Source organism: Mytilus trossulus, chromosome 9, assembly GCF_036588685.1.
Source record: "Mytilus trossulus isolate FHL-02 chromosome 9, PNRI_Mtr1.1.1.hap1, whole genome shotgun sequence".
NCBI classification, from domain to species: Eukaryota; Metazoa; Mollusca; class Bivalvia; order Mytilida; family Mytilidae; genus Mytilus; species Mytilus trossulus.
Genome location: NC_086381.1, coordinates 42713684 through 42739745, shown reverse-complemented (window position 1 = coordinate 42739745; position 26062 = coordinate 42713684). Strand labels below are relative to the sequence as shown.

The window sequence follows — 26062 nt, the reverse complement described above, 5'->3', positions numbered from 1 at the left end:
AAAATACGTATATATTATGTGTTGACCTTGTCAAAAGTCTATAATAAATAAATGTAATTTGGCGCCTCAAAAACTATATGTTATGATTATGTATGCAAGATATGGCGACCTATGAAATGGCCCGCTTGGTGCAGATGGAAAAGAACATTACATAAATAAGGCCGTTAGTGCTCTCGTTTGAATTGTTTTGCATATTCTTTTCGGTGCCTTTTATTGTTGACTATGCGGTATGGGCTTTGTTGATGGCCTAACGTTGACATAAAGTTGTTAATTTCTGCGTCATGTTGGTCCCTTGTGGAGATTTGTCTCATTGGCAATCAATCCACGTCTTCTTTTTTTTTGTATATCAACTTATTTTCCGTTCACATTTTCCGTAAAGAAATGAGGTTGCATTTTGTTTTTTACATGTAGCTTTTTTTTGCTTCGAATAACAGGGCGGACCTTTTAGTTTCAGTCGACATACACGCTATCTTGAAATAATAACTTTTCACATATAAATTATGTTTGGTTGCTTCATGATGTGGTTGAAATTCAGCAACAACTATTGGCTTACATTAGATAAATATTTACAGACTGTTCTCTTCTGAGGATATTAAGCCATCAAATGCCGGAAAATTAACTGTGTGTATTACATTTCAGATCAAATGTAATTAATTCATGGTCGTTTTATTATGCATATATTACACACTGAAATTGAAAATTGAAATATCAATCATTAATACGTCTTTACTTGCGTTGCTAATCTGCAATATGTAGCCGTTACGAGCGATGTTCGTGTCCATAAGCGTAACATACGTTATCGCTAAAAAAAATCATGGTTTAGACGCTACAAAAATACTTCTAGAATAAGTAAAGTTAATGTACCTGTCTGGTTAGGGGAGGGTTTGGATCCTGCTAACATGTTTAACCCCGCCACACTATGTATGTATGTGCCTGTCCCTAGTCCATGTAGTCAGGAGCTCGTAATTCAGTGGTTGTCGGTTGTTTGTGTGTTACATATTTGTATTTCGTTCATTTTAAATAAAATACAGCTCTTAGTTTTCCAGTTTGAATTGTTTTACATTGTCATTGCGGGGCCTCTTATAGCTGACTATGCGGCATGGGCTTTACTCATTGTTGAAGGCCGTACGGTGACCTATAATTATTGATGTCTGTGTTATTTTGTTCTCTTGTGGAGAGTTTATTGTCTCATTGGCAAGCATACCACATCTTCTGCGGTACCCCAATAACGGCTTTAGTTGTTCTCGACAATTGTCGGTATGGTGGCCTTATACTTCAAATGGAATATGTATGCAGTCTTTGAAAGTACCAAACAAATAGTTTTCACAAGAATAACATGACAGGTACGTAACTGTCAAATAAGCACCTTTCAAAGAAGAAAAACATTGATAAAGACTATTGATATTAGGAACGATTTAAAAGATATTGTCTCACGATCTATACTCCCGAGTTCTGCCCTGTTATTCGAAGCAAAAAAAAAACTACATGTAAAAACAAAATGCACCCTCATTTCTTTACGGAAAATGTGAACGGAAAATAAGTTGATAAAAAAAAAAGGAGACGTAGTATGACTGCCAATGAGACTTCTCTCCACAAGAGACCAAAATGACACAGAAATTTACAATTTTAAGTCAACGAACGGCCTTCAACAATGAACAAAGCCCATACCATATAGTCAACAATAAAAGGCCCCGAAAACAATATGTAAATATAGTTTCTTAGTGTCGTTCAAATGTTTTCCGCAATATTTAAAAAAATCTACCACAGATTGTATTATTTCGTTCCCGCGAAAAAAGAATCTTGTCTACTTGAAAAAGCCCCCGGCTGCGTCCTAATGTCCCTTTCACGAAGTTTCGAAATATTATTTTTGAATAAAAATTATATATCCGTGTTTGAAACAAATGTCGGTTTAGTAACATTTAAAACCAATTGCGTGACTTACATGTATACTAAACCGATAATATAAAGTGATAGTACATGTAATATCCGGCAAAGTTTCTACTCCGTCTACCTCTATGTCGATAAATGAAAGACACATACATAAATATCTAGTTGCGCTGAAGATAAGTTTGCAACCGTACTTTTTGGAATAGTCATGAATTATATTACAGTGCTAATATTGTATAGATGATAAGTTTTCTTTCAAACATTTAAATTGTGCATTTTGCCACTATGCACGGAACTGATGTCTAGCGAATTTGTCTTAAAGTTCTCTAAAGTAATTCAACATGTTACCCGGTCTAGTGTGTTTTCTGACAAGTGTAAGTTTTTTCTTAGTTTTTACAGAACTTTATATATTCGTATCGTTTCAAAGAAACATTGGGAGCATCATCCGAAACATTCTTCGTCCGTAAATTTTAAAGAAGACTCTTTAATGCTATAAGATAGAAACGCAAACAAAAAATGCTCATGCAATTACGCACCCAAGTTTTACTCGTATAAACTTGCAAGTGTTGCACTTAATTTAAAATTTGTGAGTAAAAATCAAACATTCAATCTGTTCCGGGTTGAGGGCAACATTTATCAATATCATAGAATGATAAAAATAATCAGAAAAATCAGTAACATATAGATAGATCAAATCGTAGTTTAAAAAGTATCTCTCTATATATGTAGCACAATATATGCACCGACAATGGACTAAGTTGTGCGCTTGTTCTGTGTGTTTTTATGGCACTGCGTTTTTTGTTTCGTTGGCTATTCAAAACCACGCTAGGTTGCTGCGAACATTACCTTGAACAAGAACTATCTTTAAAAAAGATATCCGACCTATTTAAATTTGAGTATATGTTTAAAACTATCATTTCGATAACCTTCAGAAGCACAATGACTTAATGATGCAGGATCTCTTTAATTAAATCTCCATCTGAATGTAACTACAAAAAATTCTATACTAAGTCTGGTTATACTAGGGCAATAATATATACGAATATTGTGATGACACCTAAAAAAAATATTTGCGTTCAGTATTCTTAATCCTCGTATCTTTGTGTTTACATTCACCAAAACCCCGCGGAAATCTCACATGCGTAGGTGCGTTCTAAAAGTCATGTACGTTCGTATAACAAAGTTAACATTAAAAAAATTATAATTATCCCGAATAAACAGCTGTCATGGATGCAAAGAGCTATTGGAGAAACAATTATTTTAATAAAAATATAAATCTTTGTAAGATCTAGTTCAAATATTTATAGTTTTTCACTTGCTTTCCATCACGATATAAATAACGAGACGTGTTTTGAAACACAACCAAATCATCCACCATGAGATCATGTTGTCCAATCACAGAAATGATTTTCGAGCATGCGTATTTTGTTGCCATAGTTAAGCGTCCTTAAGTTCAAAGGGCACAAACAGAAACTATACCGACTACGTCGGAAAAAGAATACAGCGAAGTAGTTCAGAGCTTTTAAGAAAGCTAAAACTTATAGTTTTGAAAGTGTATATCACTGATGTGTTTTGTTTTAATCTATGTCAAAAAAAGCGTTTACCAGAACGTAATAGGTGTTTGCACATAACGTAATAGGTGTTTAGACATAACGTAATAGGTGTGTGCACCTAACGTAATAGATGTTTGGACATAATGTAATAGGCATTTGCACATAACTTTCATGGTGTTTGCAAATAATTTAAGCGGTATTTGCACATAACGTAATAGTATTTGCACATAATGATGAAGTTTTTATACATAACTTAATAGGTATTTGCTGATAATGTAATAGGTGTTTGCACATAAGGTAAACGATGTTTGCACATAGGGTGAACAATGTTTGCACATAAGGTAAACGAGGTTTGCACAAACCGTATTAGTTTTTTGCACATAATGTAAAAACCATTTGCACATGACGTAATGAATGCTCACAGAAAGTATCAGCTGAACGGCAAAACGCATATGAATTATACCATGATGTATTATGTTTTTAACTTGAGATACATATGTATAAACACAACATAACGCCAAAAGACTATAATATCATGAGATTTACATAGAACAAAGTTGTATCAAAACAAAACGTTGAGAACATTTGACATAACAATAACACTCGAGACAGGACGCAATTATTAACTGACTTACGTAAAAGAAGAATAGACACAACATAGATAAAATATGAGAGAATGTAAAGGTGGTTGATCATAAAGTTCCGAAGTATTCACAGAATATATAGTAGTTACAGCATAATGTAATGCACATTTTACAGAACAAAGTTTAGCAATGACATATCATACAACTGTTTGACCAAACAAATTACTAATTTGACATAACACAGAGATGCCGTGTCAGGATATAAAGACATTTGCACATAACATAAAGAAGAAATAACAGGACGTAACGGCAAAGCGACAGAACACATTAAATATTTACACTATAAGACAGTTCCGGCGTTCCATACTTTTTATTTAATCTATTTTCTAGTTACTCTAAATATCTAATTTCTAAAAATCTACAACATTTATTACTTACTTGTAACAAACCACCAGACCAACAAAAATCAGAATGATACCAATCACCGACAGAGTGATAATCAAAGGCGTCTTATAAGAATAATTCTTTCTTTCAGAAGACGGAGTATCTTAAAATACAAAGTATAACAGATTTTCGATTGATTCTAATTTCAAATAAGTACTTTTTTTAGTAATTTGTGTTGATTATTATTGTAATTATTATTGAAATAGATGATGATGAGGATAAGGAGGAGGAGGAGGAGGAGGAGGATGAGGAGGATGAGGAGGAGGAGGAGGAGGAGGAGGAGGATGAGGATAAGGATGAGGAGGAGGAGGAGGAGGATGAGGATGAGGATAAGAAGGAGGAGGAGGAGGAGGAGGAAATCATATAAAGAAACGGCAGTCTATATCTATCACAATCAATTTAAATGATTTGTTCGGTTGTTTTTTTATTTTTATTTGCCATGGCGTTGTTAACTTGTTTCCTATCTATGAGATTGACTGTACCTCTTGTATCGTTCATCCCTATCTATAATTCTTTATTTTGAATATCCTTTAGGTTAAGTATGGATGTCAACTGTTATCGACTGTAACCCAGTAGCCACTTGTAAGTCTAATCTAAACGAATAAAGCATTTGGCTTAAAAAATTATATCCTGATATATTTGGCCAGTCGTTTGTATTAAGTACTAAAAAAATATGATTGAACCAAAACAACTAGACCAGCATTGAAATGTTTATATTTGAAAGAACTAAATATCATACCTCTTATGACAAGTTGGAATGGTTTACTGTATCCAATACCTAATTTATTGGACAATGAACAAATATAAATTCCGGAATCACTCTTTTCAGCATCATGAATAACTAATGAAGGAAATACAATAGTACTGCCGTTATATTTCGTCGTCCTATCGGCAGAAATGTTGACACCGTTCTTTATCCAATAAACATGTGTCGGTGTTGGATTGGAGTCATGAGAACAAGGTAGTACTATATCAACTCCTTTATTACCCTCAATCGTTGTTCTGGTCGTAGTCACAAGTGGTTTGTCTTAAGTTGATTATGAAAATGGTATAAGAAAAAGGTAAAATCTATTAGGATAGACATTAGACATTAGACATTAGACATTATTTTATTTTTCCAATCATGGGCCCTTGTCAGGCAAGATACAAAAACATCATAATACAATGATTATATAAACATTAGTGAAATACACAATAAGTAATACACACATAATAAATTGATAATATGAGCAATGTAGGATATAATTATAGTAAGAGACATTGAGTGCAATGAGGCCGATTTAATAATAAAAGGATATGATATTAAGTTTATTTTAAAATACGGAAACTAAAAAATAGCAAAAATAGAACCGGGAATATAGTATCTCAATCTGCAGTAGTTCTCCTCATGACCAGTGCACAGTAGTGAGGGACTTCATCACAACAATGCAAAGGTCATCAAGGGGGGATCCTTCAGAACTAGCTACAGATACATGAGATTACTCCAATAGTGATTCTCCTCATGACTGATGCACAATAGCAAGGGTTAACATTGCTACTGGACAATATTCATCAAGGGACGGTGCTCTAGAACTCACTATGGAGAAAATATATAGTTCAAATTACAAGTAGTAGAGAGAAATAAATCCCATTAAAACTTTTCATATTTCTTAATGAACATGCATAATTCTGATAATAAATTCTCATCTTCATTATTAATTAACCATATCAGTTTTTGTTTAGGGTCAAGATATTGAAAATTCTTGCAGCAATTATTTATCATTGTTATCATGTCTTTCCTTTGATCTGATAAACTATCACAGTTAAAAAGAAAATGTGTTTCATCTTCGACCTCATTACTACAACATCTCTTACATATTCTATTGTGTCGGGGAGTATTACTATATCTACCTCTCTCTATAAGTAAATGGTGAGCAGATATGCGAAATCTTGTTAGAATCCGTCTATCTTCAAATTTTTTAACAATATCAAGATATTTTTCACAACCAAAATTTGCTTTAAACGTAACATATGTGCAAAGTTTTCCTTCTGAGTGAGTTTTGAGATTCTTTTCCCAATCTTTTAACATGGCAATTCTTAGTTTTCTGTTGTCAATTGGTTTAGCCATGTCTGAGGATATTTGATAATTATTAATCAGTGAAAGAAGTTTTTCAGATGACATATACCATGATGGTTTCTTTGACTCATACAATTTCTTTGATTCTATAAATGCATTATATAACAATGGAAAGTTAGTGTCTGGCTTTTCTAATCTGTAATAGTATTTAGTCATTGCTTTAATCATGTTAAAATATATTGGTAGTCTTCCCAACTCAGTTAATACTGCAAAATTGGTGCTTTTTTTGGAGCTCCAAGAATAAATTTACAGAATTTAGTATGAAGTTTTTCAGCAGGTAATTTAGAATAAATATGGTCAAATGAAAAAATTCCATTTCTATATTTAGACGACATAGGATTAAAGGCACCCCATATCTCACAGCTGTATAGCAAGATGCTTGTTTTGACTGAAGGATGCAAGGATAAAAAATCTTTAGATAACTTAAAATAGGCTTTTAGAGCCTTTTTATACAATTCATCCTGGGCTACTGTAAAGGAACCAGATGCACAAAAATGTATACCCAAATATTTATATGTTTTGACACACTCTAGTTTTACACCATTTAGCATAAAATCATATTTGTTAATCAATCTACCTGCCTTGTTGAATATAAGAACCTTTGTTTTGTTTGTATTCACAATAAAGCACCAATCATTGCAGTAATTTTGCAAAATGTCCATTTTTTTTGGCAAACCATTCGGAGATGTTGACAATAAAACAATATCGTCAGCATACATAAGGCAGTGTAAATCTTGATCATTTATTGAAACTGGGTCTTCAGAGTGTTTTATATAGTTTGTCAAATTATTAATAAAGATCTTGAAGAGGTTTGGACTCAGATTGTCTCCTTGTTTCACCCCCAGGTGCGTTGAAAAGGAATTTGTTAAGTTTTCATTTACCTTTACACATGATTTACTTACTTCATACATGCTTTTGATGATGTTGTAAAAAGAAGATCCCACCCCAATATCTATAGTAGGGTGCCCAATCAACAAATTTTATCGATTTGCCTTAACGGAATAACATACGGCTATATTTTATATCCTTGTAAAGAGGAGAACAAGCCTCATCGAAATAGCGTTGTCGTCGTTGTCTGCCGTGGTCACATTTTTTTTTTAATCAGGGTCAAAGGTCAAAGCAAAAAATCAAGAAAAATGCACAGTCACAGTTTAGATAGCTAGTTTTGCCTACATATATGCGTTTGGAGGAAAATAAAAACAACTAATTTAGAGAAAAATATCTTATGTATCTATATTTAGAACTAATTTTATATTTTTATCGCCAAAAAGGACTTTAAATTGACTTTTTTGCATATAGGGTGCAAATTTGAAATTTTCGAATAGCTGTTCAATAACAGTGACCTTGACCTATTTAAATTTCTAAATTTGATTTTTTTGTATTAAATTCGCTACAAGTACGATCTAAAGATATTTTTTAGATCTTAACTTTAATCATTTGTCGAAAAAAAAATGTGATTTTCACGTCTTTTGATAGTAAGGTGTTCGTCAATTTCAAGGTAAAAATCAAATTTCTGTTATTGTGTGTTAAAGAGTATATATAAATGATTTGTTTCAAAATTAATATCACATTTGGTTGAATATAAAGCTCTGTGTATAGCTTTGTTTTAAAAATTACTGCAAACAGAGAAAAGGGGGAGGGGAAAAAGTTTGGAAAACAAAACAGGTATTAGAAACCCTATTCTACATATACAAATGACTAAATAAGCAACAATTGGCTATAATGTTTACACGTATTCCAAAAATATAATGAGGGAGAGGGTTATGTTCAGCATTTATGTTTTTTACAAACAGTTGCAAACAAAATAGGCGTGAGAAACCAAAGGAACATTTAAAACTTATAAACTGAAGATAGACAGACTTCAGCATAGCAAAACACGAAAAAGAAAAACAAATGCAAATAGAAAATTATGATCGAGGCTAGTATAACCTACACTACATTCGATGGTCTCCTGCAGTTCCCCGGCCAACGTCAAAGAACATATAGCAGGTTGTTTTTTTCATATTTTTTTTACATATCTTTCCCCACTAGATAGATTATTACTATATTTCCCACGATTTCAAAATTGAGAAGATGTTCTATATATTGTTTAGAAAATATAATGGACTGCGTTATCTTCATTCAATTGCTAGACAATGATTTATAAGACACATACAGAAAAATGAAATCTTATACATCGTCATCTTCGTCGTCATCAATTTGTCTAACTACAACCACACGAGTATTTTCATTTTGACATATGTCATTTGCCTGACATGGGCATACATCTATACATTATAGATTTTGATCAATGCAAATGCAACCCTTTGAAAACACAGAATTCTCCTTACAAGTAGAAACTAAATCTTGCCGAAATTCGGATGACATATGACCTCCGAGATAGAAAGGCCCATTTTGAAGAGGGGAATGCTAAGGTGTAGTTCTGCTACACGGGAAGACATAGAATTTACGTCTGGAGTGAAACTCTGATTACATATTGTTTAAAAGTAGATTCACAAGGTGGAAGTTTGACAAGGGAGAAATTTTAAATTGTAGCCAATTTTACGCTCAAATTGTTTAGGTCGCAGTGATCTATTTTTAGTTTGCCTTGAGATCATTCAACCTGACAACAAGATCATCGATCTGCATCTATAGGTTCAGCGATGTCACAATAAGAAAGGTTTGACAAATCGGTAAAATCATCTGGGCTGTCCTTCAAGACTAAAACACAGTGCGCTTACTGATCATAAACAGGGTCCAATACGTTGTATTGCATCATGTAACAGCACATGTGGTAGAAAATTACAGATGGCAAACCCGAGACTTTTACATATTTCGTGGACAGGTTTACAGTAGTTGTCAATTGTTTATGTAATTTATACGTGTTTCTCGTTTCTCGTTTTTTATATCGATTAGACCGTTGTTTTTTTCCGTTTGAATGGTTTTACACTAGTAATTTTGGGGCTCTTTATAGCTTGTTGTTCGGTGTGAGCCAAGGCTCCGTGTTGAAGGCCGTACATTGACCTATAATGGTTTACTTTTATAAATTGATATTTGCACGGAGAGTTGTCTCATTGGCACTCACACCACATCTTCCTATATTTATATAGATGCGAAAATCTTGTATTCAAGTAATAGTGTCTGTTCGAAACCATAGCTCATGTTTATGCTGCGTGGAGTGGATGTAAAGAACTCATAAGATTAGAACACCTGTACCTAGTGATTTGTTATTATCCTACCCTTGATTCCTTTCACACCTATCACTTTGTCTACATGAATAGCATGCATATGTAAAATCATGCGAGTATCTACTTCATAGGGCGTACAAATTAATTCTTAAAACCTAAATACTATTTCTGAGCTGATTTAGGGTCCTTTGAAGTGCTAGCTAGAATATGACTTTCTCGTGTTTCATAGCAACTGTTGATATACTATGATGCTGAACAATCGATTCCCCAAGAAATCTGATTAAGGCCTGCTGGATCTCACTGACTCAAAAAGACTTTTTCCAGGCAGAAATTTGACGACCTTCTATATGTTATGTTCTGAAACACTTTAACAGACGATCAAGAACTTCATTCAGCTTTAAAAAAAATCAGTTGTGTCTGCTAGTGTAAGATTTGTAGCAAGAATGATGCTACAACATTTTGTAATCATCAGTACGAAAATGGTCTAGGTCTGAAGCATCAGGCAATAAACTCAAATATTTCCGTGCTCCCATAGCCTCGATAAAGCTTTTGTTTGTGCTTATTACTCGATTATTAATAAGCAATTCAGTAAAAGAACCTTGATATATAACACACTTATCCCATTGTATTAATTTCATTCTTACTTCGCTTATGGTTTGATCAGCTTAGTTTAACAGGACTGTAAATGTGTGTCATATTCCGGGTCCTAAACTTGATCGAAGGATTTGATTTGTATATTACAATAATAACAAAACTATCAATAAAAAAACCAATTAAAGTTATGAAAACCAACAAAAAATATTTCATATTACAAAACAACGATCTTCAAACTAACTGGACTATTCCAAATATACAATTCGACCATACGACAAGCAAAAAATGGAAATTAAATTAATGAAAATTGTCCTAGTTAATGACCTGGTAGTGTAAACCACAAAACGATTAACGGCACGAGAAAAGGCGTGTTTGAAACAAGGCAATTATTATCACTAAATTTGTGTTTTAAATTGCTATTTTCTTCTCATCGATTAACAGTACACAAAAGATATTTGGAACACATATGAACCATGTGTTATTGATGTAATCAGAGTAAAAATCCCGTGAAAGTAACACGTAATAAATTTTCTTTTGTTCAAAATGTGGTAAATTTCAGCTAAAAAAATAGCCATACTAAAATCATGAAATACTTATTTTTAAATTATATAAATCTTTTCATCTTTAATTATATGATAAATTTAATTTTTAAGCTAAATGATCAGTATCATTTGAACTAATAAAATAGAAAGCAATAATTTTATTTTTCGTGTTGAAGATGGTCTGTATGAAGAGGTATCTGTGGGTACCCTAAGAAAGCTCAAAATTTTGAAAAACGTGACCACGGGAGCATACGACGACATTCATGATTAAAAATATAATGATTTTCCAATCGTTTGCACATAAATATAGCCGTATGTTATCCGTTAACTTAAACTCGTTAACTAGACGTCTTTTTCGATACTTCGATACTGGGCACCCTACTACTAGTAGTTTCAATTTGATTCCAGTGTGAATAACAGTATCAAAGGCCTTTTTGAAGTCAACAAAGCAGGCATATAGTCTACCACCAGGGTTATTACAATATTTATCAATAATTGTCTTGATTACAAACATGTGGTCATTTTTTTTTTGTGAAGCCAATTTGGCAGCCATCAATTATTTTGTGTTCGACTAGAAATTTGTCTAGTCGGGAATTTAAAATAGAATTAAACAATTTTCCTATTGAACTAGTTATGGTCAAACCACGATAGTTATTAGGATCAAGATATCATTAGCCTTATGTAAGGGTGCTATATATCCTTCTGCCCATTTTTCAGGATAAATGCCATTACTCAAACAAGAGTTGAATATTTTGTTGAAGCAACCAACTAAAATACTTTGGCTGCATTTAATCATATTATTTGTAATATTGTCCAAACCAGGGGATTTATTCCACTTTAATTTTGAGATGGCAGTGATAATTTCATTATCAGTTATTACAAAATCTAATTCATTAAAACATTTCGGGGATATCTCTGCCGATTCTAAACTCTCCTCAAGATGTTTAACCCTATCTAAAAAATTATCATTAACCTTATTTAAATCTTGAAAGTGATGAAGCCAATCAGATGGTGATATATTGTTAACTGAAGAATCATGATTTTTGTCCTGTAACTTATTAATCAATCCCCAGTATAATGTTGGATTGTCCTCATGAAGAGTTTCTAACTGTTCTAAAATATCTGCCTTATAAAATTTCTTTTTGTTTTTTCTGCATTTGTTATATTCCCTATATAATTTGTAATAATGATTTTTAACTATTGGATCTTTCGGGTTAGAAGAGTAAATTTTTCCATAATTTATAAGATTCTTTCTCATTGAGTGCAAATCAGAGTCAAAGAAATTTTTGTGTTTCTTTTTCTTTTTCCTATATTTAGGTGTTTTTTTCAATGATTGTTCAGCAGCCTCAATGAAAATGTTAGTTAGTTTAACTGAGGCTTCATTTATCTCTATTTTGGAAGTAAAATGCCCTTTAAGTATGAAATCTGATATTTTTTCAAGTACAGATGGAGAAGTTAGAGCCTCCTGAAACACTGTAACTGAGTTCTCTGACCACATGTATCGAGAAGGCATAGTATGCAAATCATGATCAATACAATCATCTCTTAAATTAGTACTAAATTGGGCTGACATTTCCCATTCAATTTTACAATGACAATCAGATAATGTAGGTACAAATTCAGCAACTCTAAAGTACAAAATATAATCAAGGGCACTCTCCGACACAATAGAATAGTCTACAACACTTGCTCCATTAGGAGTATAACAGGTAAAATTACCATTTAAATCACCAAGTGTACGCCCATTTAAAATTCTGAGCTGATGAGAAATACAAAATTCACATAAATCTTTCCCTCTACAATCAAGCTTTTTGTCTCTGTTTTTACGCAACATAATATTTTTATTCAAAGGATATGTATTGTATAAAGGAAGAAAATCTATTTCATCTTGGATATAAATACATGTTCCGGACCATATGAGTATTTGGACCATACGCGTATGGTCATGACCATATGGGTATATACTCATATGGTCCGACCATACGCGTACGGTCGGACCAAACGCGTATGGTCGGGATAATTAACACTCTGTTACAGTTTACTTTTTAAGCTTATAAACTATTCATATGGTATGACAGTTCATTAGAAATACGCTGTCATATAGATGATTTTATTATTATTATATTATAATAAAAATTAGCTAAATAAGAATTAGAAGTTTCACATAGTTAATTTAATTTTATTTAACTATGCGAAAACTATGATAAACACATTTTATACCGATGGTCATTTCCGATTTTTCTTTATTACGAGTAACTTAAATTTCTCAAACTGTTACACAAGATTTGAAGGCACTGGAAAGAAACATAGTTTATTTAATTTGTCTTGTGAATATGGTGTATTGCAATCATGTTACGATATTTGAGATCTATAGCTTTTTAAGTACATCGTAGACATATCGGAATGGCCCAAGACCTCAATATCACTGTACGCATGCAGCTACAAAAAGGCTAGCTTTTCACTCGCAAACAAAAGGTGTAAATGAAAAGGATCGTGCACAACCAAGACTTGCAAATGCAAAAAAGTTATGATACCGTGTGGAAGTAAATGTCACCCAAGCCTACATACAAGAATGTAATTAGGAATGAAAACTAACTATGACATCAATGTTTAATTTTTACGTAGTATTTGAATTATAAAAATAATATACTGTCATGTAACCATCATTGGTTTTAGATAACGTTTTTGTATTACTGAAACTTTTCAATGTAATTATAAAAAAATACCTATAAAGTCAAAATACTCATATGGTCAAGCCCGTTAATAACCAAACGAGTATAAAACTCATATGGTCCGACCATACGCGTACGGTCGGACCATACGCGTATGGTCGGACCATATGAGTATACCTATATGGTCATGACCATACGCGTATGTTCCAAATACTCATATGGTCCGGAACATACACACAAAATTATTTAGATCATTTATAGAAAAGTGAACACTGCTATCACTAGCAGCACGATTTCAGTCTGAAACGGTCATTTTGGTCTGATCGCATCTTGATTGACTGGATTTACCGCTAGAGAAATTCGTCGAGATATTTAAGATTGTTCAGTCGTCGTTCAGATCGATAGCCTCACCAGGTAAATCAGTTCGTTAAGGCATGTCAAGACGGAAAAGACTGAATCGTCTAGCGGCTTGTTAAGATCCGTTAAGAGCGTGTCAGACCAAAACAGACCATGGATACAAAATTACGTTCAAAATTTTCAGACCCTGTTTAGATCGGTTCAGTATATCGGTTTGATACCACGAGTTGCGCCCCTTCTACTCGATAATGAATTTTAGATTAATATGTATATATATATTTTAATATTAGAATTGGAAGTATATTTTGCCGGATTAATTAATAAAAAAGATTAAATCTTCTGTTGATTCTTTATTTCTTTTCTTGGTCTGTTGAGGAACAAATAAATTATTCGTCTATACATGTTGTTTATTTTTCAATAAATGTTAGTTAATATAAATATATATTGAAAATAAATTAAATGCAAGGGCGTATGTTAATTGTATACACTCCGATATGTATGCCATAAATTTAACCTTAAAATGTTGTGAACACCGGTGAAATAGTTTTTCGTATTTGAATATTAGTTACGGAAAATCCTTAACGTAACCTAAAAAAAGTTACTTTAGGAGACACATGCATATTTTTGTTTTATGTATGACAGATGCTTTAATTCGTTGTCTGTTGATTAATCCTAGTTTACCGTTGAAGCTATAGCTATTGTATGTTTATTTATTTTTTCGTGCGAGTTACTCTATTAAACTTGGAAAAAATATTCCCGACATCCGGAAATTCGAAAAAAGACTTTCCGGATTCCGAAAGCTGATCATAATACTGCTGTCAGTCTCTGTCGGGTCGGTGTTAAAGTATCACCGTATACAAATTTTCATTCGAACAATGTATCCTTATAATATTTATTTTCTTATCTATATAATATATATACAGTACTTAGTATAAATATAAAAATATATATATGGCGTTAATTTAAAAAACAAAATCTGTTTTAGTTAAAATGGTCGAGTTCAATGGCACGTGCTAGTAATCTACCGGGTCAACAGGTAACAAAATCATTGATCCATAACGTAAGAAAGTACATGCCTATTATATTACTCTCATCATCATTCTTAATAAAAAGGTGCCGTAGGGCTAAACGTTAATAAAGAATTAATTAATTTGTGTATACACGTATTAGTGATGTCTGACCGTCAGTTTTTAATATACATGCTTGTTTTTATTTATTGAGGAAAATAACGAATTTGAATCTATTATACGTTAAAGGTTCTTACAATATCATATATGTCTAAACACTATACCCACAGACCATGCAAACTATTTGAGCGCCGCATGGAAAACCATTTAAACATGTGCTGTTCGAAAGGTTGTTTAGTCACAGGAAACTTTTCGCTTCTCTACTTATATAGTTTAGAGAGTGTGTCAGTTATATAAAGTAGTGTGTATTTGTATTCTATTTATTTGGCTAATTGTATCATTATAATATACATTTTGTATTTCACAACTATAGTATACTATAAGTTGTAGTGTGATTGATTGTTGTTTAAAGTCCAGTGGCAAATACTTCATGCATGTTCAGGACCAGCTGTAAGCCGTTTATGACATATATGGTCTCACCGGTGTGGTTTTCACGTGTTATACTTATTAGATAAAAAGAATAATTAATTTTTGAAATATCGAAACATAAATAAAGGAGGAAAGCTAAAAAGCGCAGGGATTACCCGCACTTATCAGTTCTTTTCTCTTTTTGTCTTAAAAAAATAATGTTTTTTTTGTTCAATTTTTTTTTATATGTTTATATAATTTACGATAACAGTGGTGTATACGTGCTGTCAGACGAAATATAAATATGTGCTTTCTAAAAGTCTTCTTTAAATTAATGAATTGTTTGCTTTCGCATTGACGTTTAACACACAACTTTCACTACTTTCTGTGATGTATGTAGAAATTCAAACGTACTGGAGAATTAAGGATTCAAATCCAAGCTTTGAATTAAAATGGTAATTAAATAGCCCTAAATGACCTATACAATATATATATCAACATGTGCATTGCCGGAGAATTAAAGTTTGATTTTACTTTAGTAACTAGACAAAATTGCAGAGAGGCAGCCCAATCTTTTCTCCTTTTTGTTACGAGTAAAAATAAACTGATCTTAGTTATTTCGTACAGCATTTTCTTAAAGCTTTAAATAATAAAATCGCGCGTGATTATCTAACAAATACTCACAGTGCAGTGTACTGCTTTCGAGACAAATTACATCAAATTATAGAGCATTTTAATGGCTCCAACTCAAAATTTTAACCATTCTATGTTGGGGGTCGGGTCTACCATTTAGTTTGAAAGCCCTTCTTATTGTGATGATTCGGGGAATTTGCATTAAGCCGTTGGTCACGTGCCGAGTGGCACACGCTGATTAAAAAGTCATTTTACTTCACAATAACTATATCTATTGATACCATTAATATGAGTTATATACTAATATTCTCTTTCATCCTGGCATGTTCTTTGGGGCCTTAAAACGTCGGGTTTTTTTAGAGTCCTAAGTGCTTAAACTTTCTTCTTAGTGCACTAAGAAATCCTTTGTGGTATATACATGTAACGGACGCGTTGGTCTTAGTCACTACTTCACCTTAGATTTGTCACCTTAATTTTCACATGTATAATACTACTTTTTATTTGATGCATCACATATAAAGGAAGAAATTTGAGAGATTAAAGCCTGCATTATATGTACTAGTATGTCATCGAATCATTGCAGACACTCATACACAAAATATTCACACTGTCGTTTGCTAAATATGGACTATGATATAAAGAAGTGACGTATTCGTAAAGATAGATTAAGAAGATGTGCATTGTCAGGGTTTCCCCTGGATCAATTATTTTTTTCGCCACCTCTTTCGCCAAAACAATATATTTTTCGCAATGATTGTGGTATGAGAGCCAAAGAGTCAAAAATAGTATTTAGTTGTAAAATAATTGTCTAATTGGCAATAACATAATTCCATGTTTTTAAATTCAAAACTTCTGGTGTAAAACAATCCATGACTCTCGAGCCCTGACTATACCGAACGTTGACTTATTATACGAACTTTTAAACCACTATCACACAGTTTTTACAAGCATGGCCCGTGTTATTACTTATATTGTCATACAGCAAGTTTTATATTATCTACAGTTATGTATCATATATTCGTTATTTTTTTTTATCTAATATTTAGTTATTAAAAATAAATCAACCTCACAACACACGTGTCAAGAAATATAAAAGGTGAATCTGGTAACAGTAAATCTAACTATTATATATATGTTCCTGCTTGGGTAATTTATACAGTTATACATATACAGATTTGGTGCCACAGATTTAATGGTTATACAAAATGCATTCATGTACACGTAATAAACGAATTTGGTAATTGTCATTGTTTGTCGGGAATACACGTACTTGTCATAATTATCCCTACATTAATTTTGAATGTTTTTCCCCGAGGGCTAATCATAACCTACGCCATACGGCATGGATAAATTACTAGAATAGTTTGAAAGGTTTTAAGCTATTATTTCGTACCAACCTGTATTTGACACAAAATCGGTTATATTGTACTCATTCTTTACACAAAAAAATAGAAATAGTCTTAGAGAACGAAGTCGACCTATGCACAAATAACACTAATCAAAGAAAATTTTGTACATGCTTGATCATGATCAAGTGTTTATTTTATCTTGAATTAAATCAAAATACCCAAAAAAGTTTTTATGTCGTAGGGTTACGTATTTTGTCACGTATTTGACAATTACTTTTGAAATTTTTACTGGAAAATCGCTGTTTTTGGCGTCGTAAGAATATATATGCATCAACTGATGCGGACATTATTTCTCGCTGCATTGAAGACCTGTTGGTGACCTTCTGCTGGTGTCTTCTCTATGGTCGGGTTGTTGTCTCTTTGACACATTCTCATTTCCATTCTCAATTTTATTATAATGACTTTTGTGTGTATGAATAATATTCTTAAAAATTGTTATATATTTCAATGATTTCCAACGAAATGTTAACAAAACGTTTGCCTTGAATTTTTATAATCAAATACTATTCTTGTCATATATAAAAAAAAAAATGATCTCTGACAAACATAACATATATACAAAAATATACAGTACAATATTAAAATACAAAATGTAACAGTTTAAATTATTGTTTTGGGTCTCCCGTCCTCAGTTCTAAAGACTCATATTAAGGAAACTGTATTTTGAATTTAAATGCGAGATGTGGCGTTTAGTAATATCCTAAGTTTAAGTGTATCATCTTTTGCAGTGTTTTTCCACTCCGAATTGATTTTCGTTGAGTCAAAATATCTTTTTTTGTTGTAAAAATTATATTTAGAGCATTTGAGACAGAAGTGTTTTTCGTCCTCAATCTCATTACAGAATTTGCATATCTCTGATATCTAGGAATGTTTGATCTTTTCTATTAAAAGAGTGAGTTCGCTAATAATGAATTTTGTTCATAGTTTTCTGGAGTCAGAATGGTTATGTTTTAGGTAAAATTCTTGTTTCAAGTTAATCTTAATATTTTTGTATAGGAGAATTTTATTACTTTTATTTAAGTCCTTAATTTATCTTTTTTTTCCAATATGTTATTGAAAAAGACATTGCAATTAGATTTAATTTGCTTTATAGACATCGAATAGAATTCAGGTCATATAACATTACGGAATATGATCTTCAAAATATATAATTTTATACCAAAAACATGTAACAAATACATTGTTTTTTTATATATATATATTAAAGTAATTTTTCGGTCATCGGTGAAAGCAGTAGCGTTTATCTGATTTTAAAACACGAATCGATCTATACTATTCAAAATTACAATACGCAAGCTGAAACCGTACCAAGTAATTATTATTTTTGCACACGACATCTAGGCTGTCGTCCCTCCTCTAATAGTAGACGGTTTTCTTGGTGGGGATATTGTGCATTCAACCGTGGATATGATAAAATATCTGTAATAAACAAAATTGTAATGTTTTGTTTGTGTAATGCCCTAATTTTAAGGTTACGCGGGACGATTGGTATGAACACATTTCGATATACGTGTAAAATATATTAAAAGAGCTTTCAAACGCAAAGATATTTTCAAGGAAATTTAAATATACAAATAAAGATCCTTTTTATGTTTTTGAATAAGCCTTTTAATTTCCATTCCTAATTATATATCATTGTAGAAAATATGTATTTTATACATTTAAAGTACATGTAATTCTTTATGCTAGCTAGCCCATCAATTAGGTCTCAAAACGAAGATTGCCAAACCAAATATATTATACTATTTTGTTCGCCATTCGATTTTTCATCATTTAATTTATAAGTTCACTTGAATTGTTTAAGTTTTATGTGGTTTTCAATTGAAGGATGGAAGAGTTATCATTGATATGTTCATAATTATAAATTTACAGTTAACAATTTTATTTTTTTTAACAAGAGGCTTTTCTATCTTAGGAATAGATGACCTTACGGTGGATGTAATTGGGAATACGTATGTTGGTCCTCAATCCTCTTCAACTTCGAACTTTATTTTGCCTTTTTTAAATTTTTTATTCGAGAGCACTAATGAGTCTTATTTTTTTAAACGAAACGCACGTCTTCCGTCAATATAAAATGTCAATCATGGTATATATGATGAGTTTATACCATAGTGTCAATAGAGAGAACATTCTTCGATTAAAACACACCGGAAATAGCAAGAAAGTTTACAAAAAGAGTAGTGGGAACTTTGCTAAAAATTTTTTATCATATATATTTCTGATAGTTTTCCCGACCTATTCACATATTTTCAAACTTGAAAGGAGACCTCTTTCAGCGACACGAGCCTGGAACATGTACACATAACATGCAGTTGTAAGAAATATATCTATATAAATATAAAAGAGAAGATGTGGTATGAATGCGAATTAGACCACTGTCTACAAGAGACCAAAATGACACAGATATTAACAACTACATGTCACCGTACGGCCGTCAACAATGAGCAAATCTCAATAGAATAAGAATAAAAGGTTAACGTACTTACAAAATATGTCATCTTGTAGAATGTGATTTCACAAAAATATGAGTTTCAAATTCGCAGTCCAAGTCAATGTAAAATCGGTTACACACATTTTTCATGCTATAAATCCATTCCAACAATATCAATTTAAACACAAACTAGCTTGCCTTTTCATTAATTGAATAATACAAATTCAGATAAATTTTGTTTACTAGTATTTCCATCAACAGAGATTTCTCACACTCATCCCAGACGTTAATAATACTCATGCACTTCAATTTTGATATTAAACAATTTATTGATACGGATGACTACGCTTTAAAAGTACGGTTATGCATCAGGGTGTAAACAATGTGAATTTGTTTTTAATTGAATTCAAAGATAGATTAAACGGTAGCTTTAATAGTGAAATGAAATATTTTTTTGAAATCTCGCCTAAATGTATGTTGCATAGATGTATTTGACAACAACAATTTATTTAGATCAAGCTGTTTTAAAAATATATTGGTAAAACCATTTATTTGTAAATACCGCATATATCTGCTCACTGTTGAATATAGAAACTTGTCGATTTCATAATATTGAGAGATATCCGAGATTTTGTAATATGTGTGATAAACGAGTAATTGAAGATGATTATCATTTTATTTTAGTATGTGAAAAGTATAATGAACTTCGAAAGAAATTTATCAAACCATATTGTTGAAGAAAACCGTCGAATCTTAAACTGTTTAGACGATAATGCATTTGAATGGGGACATATAGTTGGAACTCGCCCCTTTTTTGTGCTGGGATGGGACCCCTTTTTAAAGTGGCTGGGTGCTCACCAGTATCTGTTCATAATATAAAGCAACTTAAAAATTCAAGGGAGGTTATTATTTCTGACTGATAAGGCACGAAATTAAATTCCTTTAAAAATGTGTTATATTTGATCATACTCTGCTGTACTGTTATATGCATGGGTACAATGTATACTTACTTATATGATTATTTGACTAATTGTTTAAATGTAAATATATTTCACTGATGTAACTGAATATTTGTAATAATTATTTTTTGTAAGTTGTATTACTTAGGAATAAAAGATTATATTATTAATAAAATAAATATTATGACTTTCCTTTTTTCATTGGATGAGCATGCAGTGGTGTTGAAACGCCAAAGAACTGGAAATAGAAAGCTATTTTAATTTGATACATAGGACAATGAATCTTAACAAAAGGTTCTATAAATTCAATTGGGAAAAAAATCACAATACCGTGCATTAACTCAACAACCGTCCATCGACAAATATTACTTGATATTCATTGAAATGATAACAAGTAAACAGTTATTGTAAAAGCAGGGCAGCCTTAAATTCTAATAGTTTTTGTCAAAAAAGATTCAAAGTTTTACTGATGCAACGATATCTTATATATTTTGAGTTGAAATGGCCTAGCGGTAGTCTAATCACTTCGAATGCAACACGCTCAATCTTTACTAAAGCATTCGTAAAGTTTTTAAACTAAAATAAGATCTATATTAGCTATCAAAACATATGTTATATGTTAGCTATCTATTATAAATATATTATGAAACGAGATTAACTTAACTGAAACAGAAATTAACAACTATAGTAACGTACGGCCTTCAACAATTTGCAAAATCCCTACTTTAAATTCTCTTTTGTATTCAGTATAATTTCCTAAAGTTATTATAACCAACCCCTTTCAAGAAGACTTTGTCATTTCTGCGGCTCAAGAGATATCGGTGAGTGACATGTATTCAAATATGACAATGTATGAAGGAAGAAAATAAGTTTAAAGTGTCATTTCAATTATCAAAAGGTCACCTTGAGATATATTTCAAGGTTATCATGGATATGAACTAATACCTCAAATCAAAAAACCATGATTGGTCCTAATTATATTAATTTGATTTATGATAAATTTGTCTTAATCTGTTACGATTGCGATTTGTTTTATATTTTACTTTTTTAATTACAGGCAAAGAGCTGAAACACAGGGACAAACAGTGCGTCAGATGCTTAATAAGACAAAAAGGTAGGGCATCCTTAAATCAAAATCAATGTCGGGCTAAAATAAAAAGCATCATAAAAAAAGCTCAACACTATAAGTGGCACTTTTTAACATTTTTGAAGGTTCAAAATTCTTATTACAAACTAGAGGCTTAAAAATAGCCTACCCTAAAGATTTTATTGTCATTTTTCAGTAAGCACTGTTAAAGTCAGAATGTTGCTCCCATAGACTCAATGTAAAAAAAAACCATAAAATAAAAAAAAATCCCTACCTACCTACCCTAACTTTTTTTCAGATGTAACTGGAACCACACATACTTCTTTATTTGCCCTTAATATCCTGGTGGCCATCTTGAACAGTAAATCGACAACTAAGTTGCAAATAATGATAAGCATCCCATAAGGAACATTTATAAATGTAATGTTTGGTTTCATTTCATAATTAAGAGGTTATCTAGATGAAGACATGTGTATATATTTTGCATACAGGGTGCTTTTTAAACTAAGTTCCCCGTTGTCAGCCATTTTGGTTGCTGGATTGCTTCAGAGTACAAGCACATCATTTGGAGCATTCATTCCATACACATGATACAGTGGTTCTCTAACAGAAGACATTCTAATGTATTGTCCATAGGGTCTTATATGGTTAATCAAGTCCTCAACTAGCAGCCATCTTGGATAGCACAGACTCATCATAATTTCTATTATCCATATAAGATCATATTTTAGACCATTACTTCTGGACAATGGTGTATAAAATATTCAACATGAACATATTAATCCATGGAATATATTTGCCTGTTAATAATAGATATATTGTTATGTCTTAAAACTAAATTTATGGTGTGAAAACCAAGAAATGCTTATTTGGGCCCTTTTTGGCCCCTAATTCCTAAACTGTTGGGACCAAAACTTCCAAAATCAATCCAAACCTTCCTTATGTGGTCATTAACCTTGTGTTCAGGTTTCATAGATTTCTATTGACTTAAACTAAAGTTCGAGGGCGAAAACTTAAAGTACTCTGACGACGCAGGTAACCATGCCAACGTGATATCAATACAACCAAAATTTTTAGAATTTTTGCGATCGTATAATAAATCATTGTAATAAATGGGCCCTTTAATTGGAATAGAATTATCTTTAATATCTTATCTTATTAATTAGGATTTTTTAATTTCAGACTTGAATCAACTTGTCCCCTTGATGACCAAACAAGCACAGACCTGATGACAATTGATCATGACCGAGAACCAGAATTCAACCAGCAAGATGATTCTGATACCAACAACACAGACCTTGAAGCCAAAACACCGGTTGAAGCAAACAAAACTGCTGGAGCCAACATAACAATTAGAGCAGAAATTCATCACAAGTCCAATGATACAGATCATCATGATCATATAATATATGAAGCAACACCCATTCGAGACTTAGATGCTGCAAAGCCAACTGATGAAATATCAACTGTTCCAACTGAACAAAAATCAACTGTTCCAACTGACGAAATATCAACTGTTCCAACTGATGAAATATCAACTGTTCCAACTGACGAAATATCAACTGTTCCAACTGACGAAATATCAACTGTTCCAACTGAGGAAAAATCAACTGTTCCAACTGATGAGATACCAGCCGATGAAGCTTGGGAAAAAAAACTGATCCATTATTGTCAACATTTTTAAATTATATTTGTTATCATGGTTATCACATGTTATTTATTATAATATAATATATATAAATCAAAAATTGAAAGCCTTTCAAACTGTCCCTGTTTACTTGGTATGATCAACTTTGAGAATGTTTAAGAATTTTTTTAATTGAAATATATAACTCAAATTGTTTGTGTAACCAGAACTGTTTTTTTTTTTATAAACCTTGTACTTTGTTCATAACGATTTTTTATTGACATATTTTATCATCATCAAGTCATCCCTAAATTAGCTTAAAAAAAAAACCAAATGAAAGAATATTAATTTAAAACCCAAAAGACTGATATCATCAAAACCTAACTGTATGAAATTGTATGAACATTCAAGATAAATTGTAGGCCTAGTCTAATGATTACAGCACCTAAAATTGTGGCATTATATTTCTCATGTTTCTACATTGTAAATGTCTTAAATAGAATGCCCAAAACTTTCATGTATTGATCTTTTGTAAATTCGACAAAACACGATACATGCATGTATGATAGAGTGAGGAAGGATAAATTAGGATATACATATTTTTATATTTTTTGTATATATATATATATATCTATATTCATTTTTCTATTCATGTATGATCATCAATATACATGTATATTCCACATTGTATTTATTAAAAGAAATGCTAAAGGCAAATATAACATCATCAAGTCTTTCTTTAAATATTTTTTATCTACCAGCTCAGCCATAGAAATAGAGATTTGGCATTCACAGCACCGAATTAATACTTCACATTTTGCTTATGAATGAATAATGTACTACAAACTTAACAGAAATTGACAGAACCAAATGTACATGTATATCTACACATGTTACAGAACAAGGACTGTATGTGGTTTTTTAATTTCTAGATCAGTAGTTAATAATATTATAAAACATAAAATTTGGTATGAAACTTCTCAACAAAGACTGAAATGGTGTTGAAGTTATTAGGTATAGGCCACCATACAGGTTTCAACAATGAGCAAAAAACCATATAGAATACATTGTAGTAATACTGTTCCTAATGGTAAGGTAGACTGTTTTACCAAGTACACAAGAGACCAAGTGCAGCATCGGTATTGAGAATCTGGTTTATAAAACAACCAATATTGAATAATAGAAATAATGCCAGAAATATCTGTACTATTTAACCAGATGTGTGTCAATTCTCTTCTTTCCACAATAAATTAATCATCATGCCTCTGTGTCCTATAGGTACAGTGCATAATTGCATTTGTCATCCATTCATATAATTATTCAGATTTAGTTTTTTGGGGAGAAAAACGAGAAAAAGGTGTTCTGATATGTCAGATTAGACTTCCAGTATGTGTTTTTCTCTATACTTTAAACATACATATACTAAGAATTAAGTGTATTTGCTGTCTGATATTCGTCGTTAGATGCAATTTTAAGTCAGATTAGACTTCCGGTTGGTGGTTTTCTGTATACTTTTGAACATACATATACAAGTTATTCATGTATTATTAAAATCAATAGCAAACAAAAAAACTTATTTTTTTGTGAAAAAAGCATGAGCCGGGCTATAAAAACAATAATCCTGTCCCAAATCACCTATGATTTGTTGTTCTGAAATTCTTCAGTTATTAAATTTTTTTACCAAAAAAAAGATGTGGTATGAGTGCCAATGAGACAACTCTCCACAAGAGACCAAAATGACACAGAAATCAACAATGAGTAAAGCTGATACGGCATAGTCAGATTTAAAAGGCCCTAAAATGACAATGTAAAACAATTCAAAGGAGAAAGCTAACGGCCTTATTTATGTACAAAAAATGAACGAAAAACAAATATGAAACACTTAAACAAACAACAACCACAAAATCCTTCCTCTTTACATACTTTTAAACACGCTTTGAATGCCTGCAATTTCGCGGGTTTGTTCTAGTTATATTTAGAGGGGCTTAAGCTGTCAAAATCCTATTCGCTGATAGGACTAAAATTCTCATATTAGATTCATTACAATATAAAACATCAACATGATTAATTCAAAAAAAAAATAATATACAACATTTCCCACAACTGCACTCACTATTATCAGGATACATGTACATGTATATATCAATGGTTTTTTTGAACAATCAATAAATAGTTACACAAATGTAGTTTCATCACAAGTAATTACTGGATATCATTTGATATATCGATGGTATTTAATTTCAATATAATAATGACACTATCAATACTGTGATACAGGAAATATCTCTTCATGCAAGATTAAACATCCTCACATACCCCACATCCACACATTGTCTTAGGAGAAATTAAATAAGTGTAAGAATATAAAAAAAAATCCTGTCTTTATGCACATCTACGTAGTATGTCCTTATTATCTTCAAAAAGCTTCATTAAATTCTGTTACAGTGTAGTTTCAGAGGAGTTGC

At 31.7% G+C, this 26062-nt stretch overlaps 2 protein-coding genes across 2 annotated transcripts in view; one reads left to right on the top strand and one right to left on the bottom strand.

Annotated features, from left to right (window-relative positions):
• Positions 1–4458: 4458 nt before the first annotated feature.
• The window catches only part of LOC134684635 (hemicentin-1-like), a 39908-nt gene continuing 18304 nt past the window's right edge, over positions 4459–26062 (bottom strand). Inside the window, exons 6-7 of the mRNA XM_063543937.1 lie at positions 5208–5495; positions 4459–4571 (exon numbers count right to left, since the gene is read on the bottom strand). Of these exons, the coding sequence (XP_063400007.1) occupies positions 4459–4571; positions 5208–5495 (401 nt within the window). The remainder of the gene's footprint in view (positions 4572–5207; positions 5496–26062) is intronic.
• On the top strand, positions 6845–24172 carry LOC134683509 (uncharacterized). The gene is made up of 3 exons (XM_063542818.1): positions 6845–6861; positions 21941–21997; positions 23153–24172. The coding sequence occupies exons 1-3, from the start codon at positions 6845–6847 to the stop codon at positions 23652–23654; spliced, it is 576 nt and encodes a 191-aa protein (XP_063398888.1). The 3' UTR covers positions 23655–24172.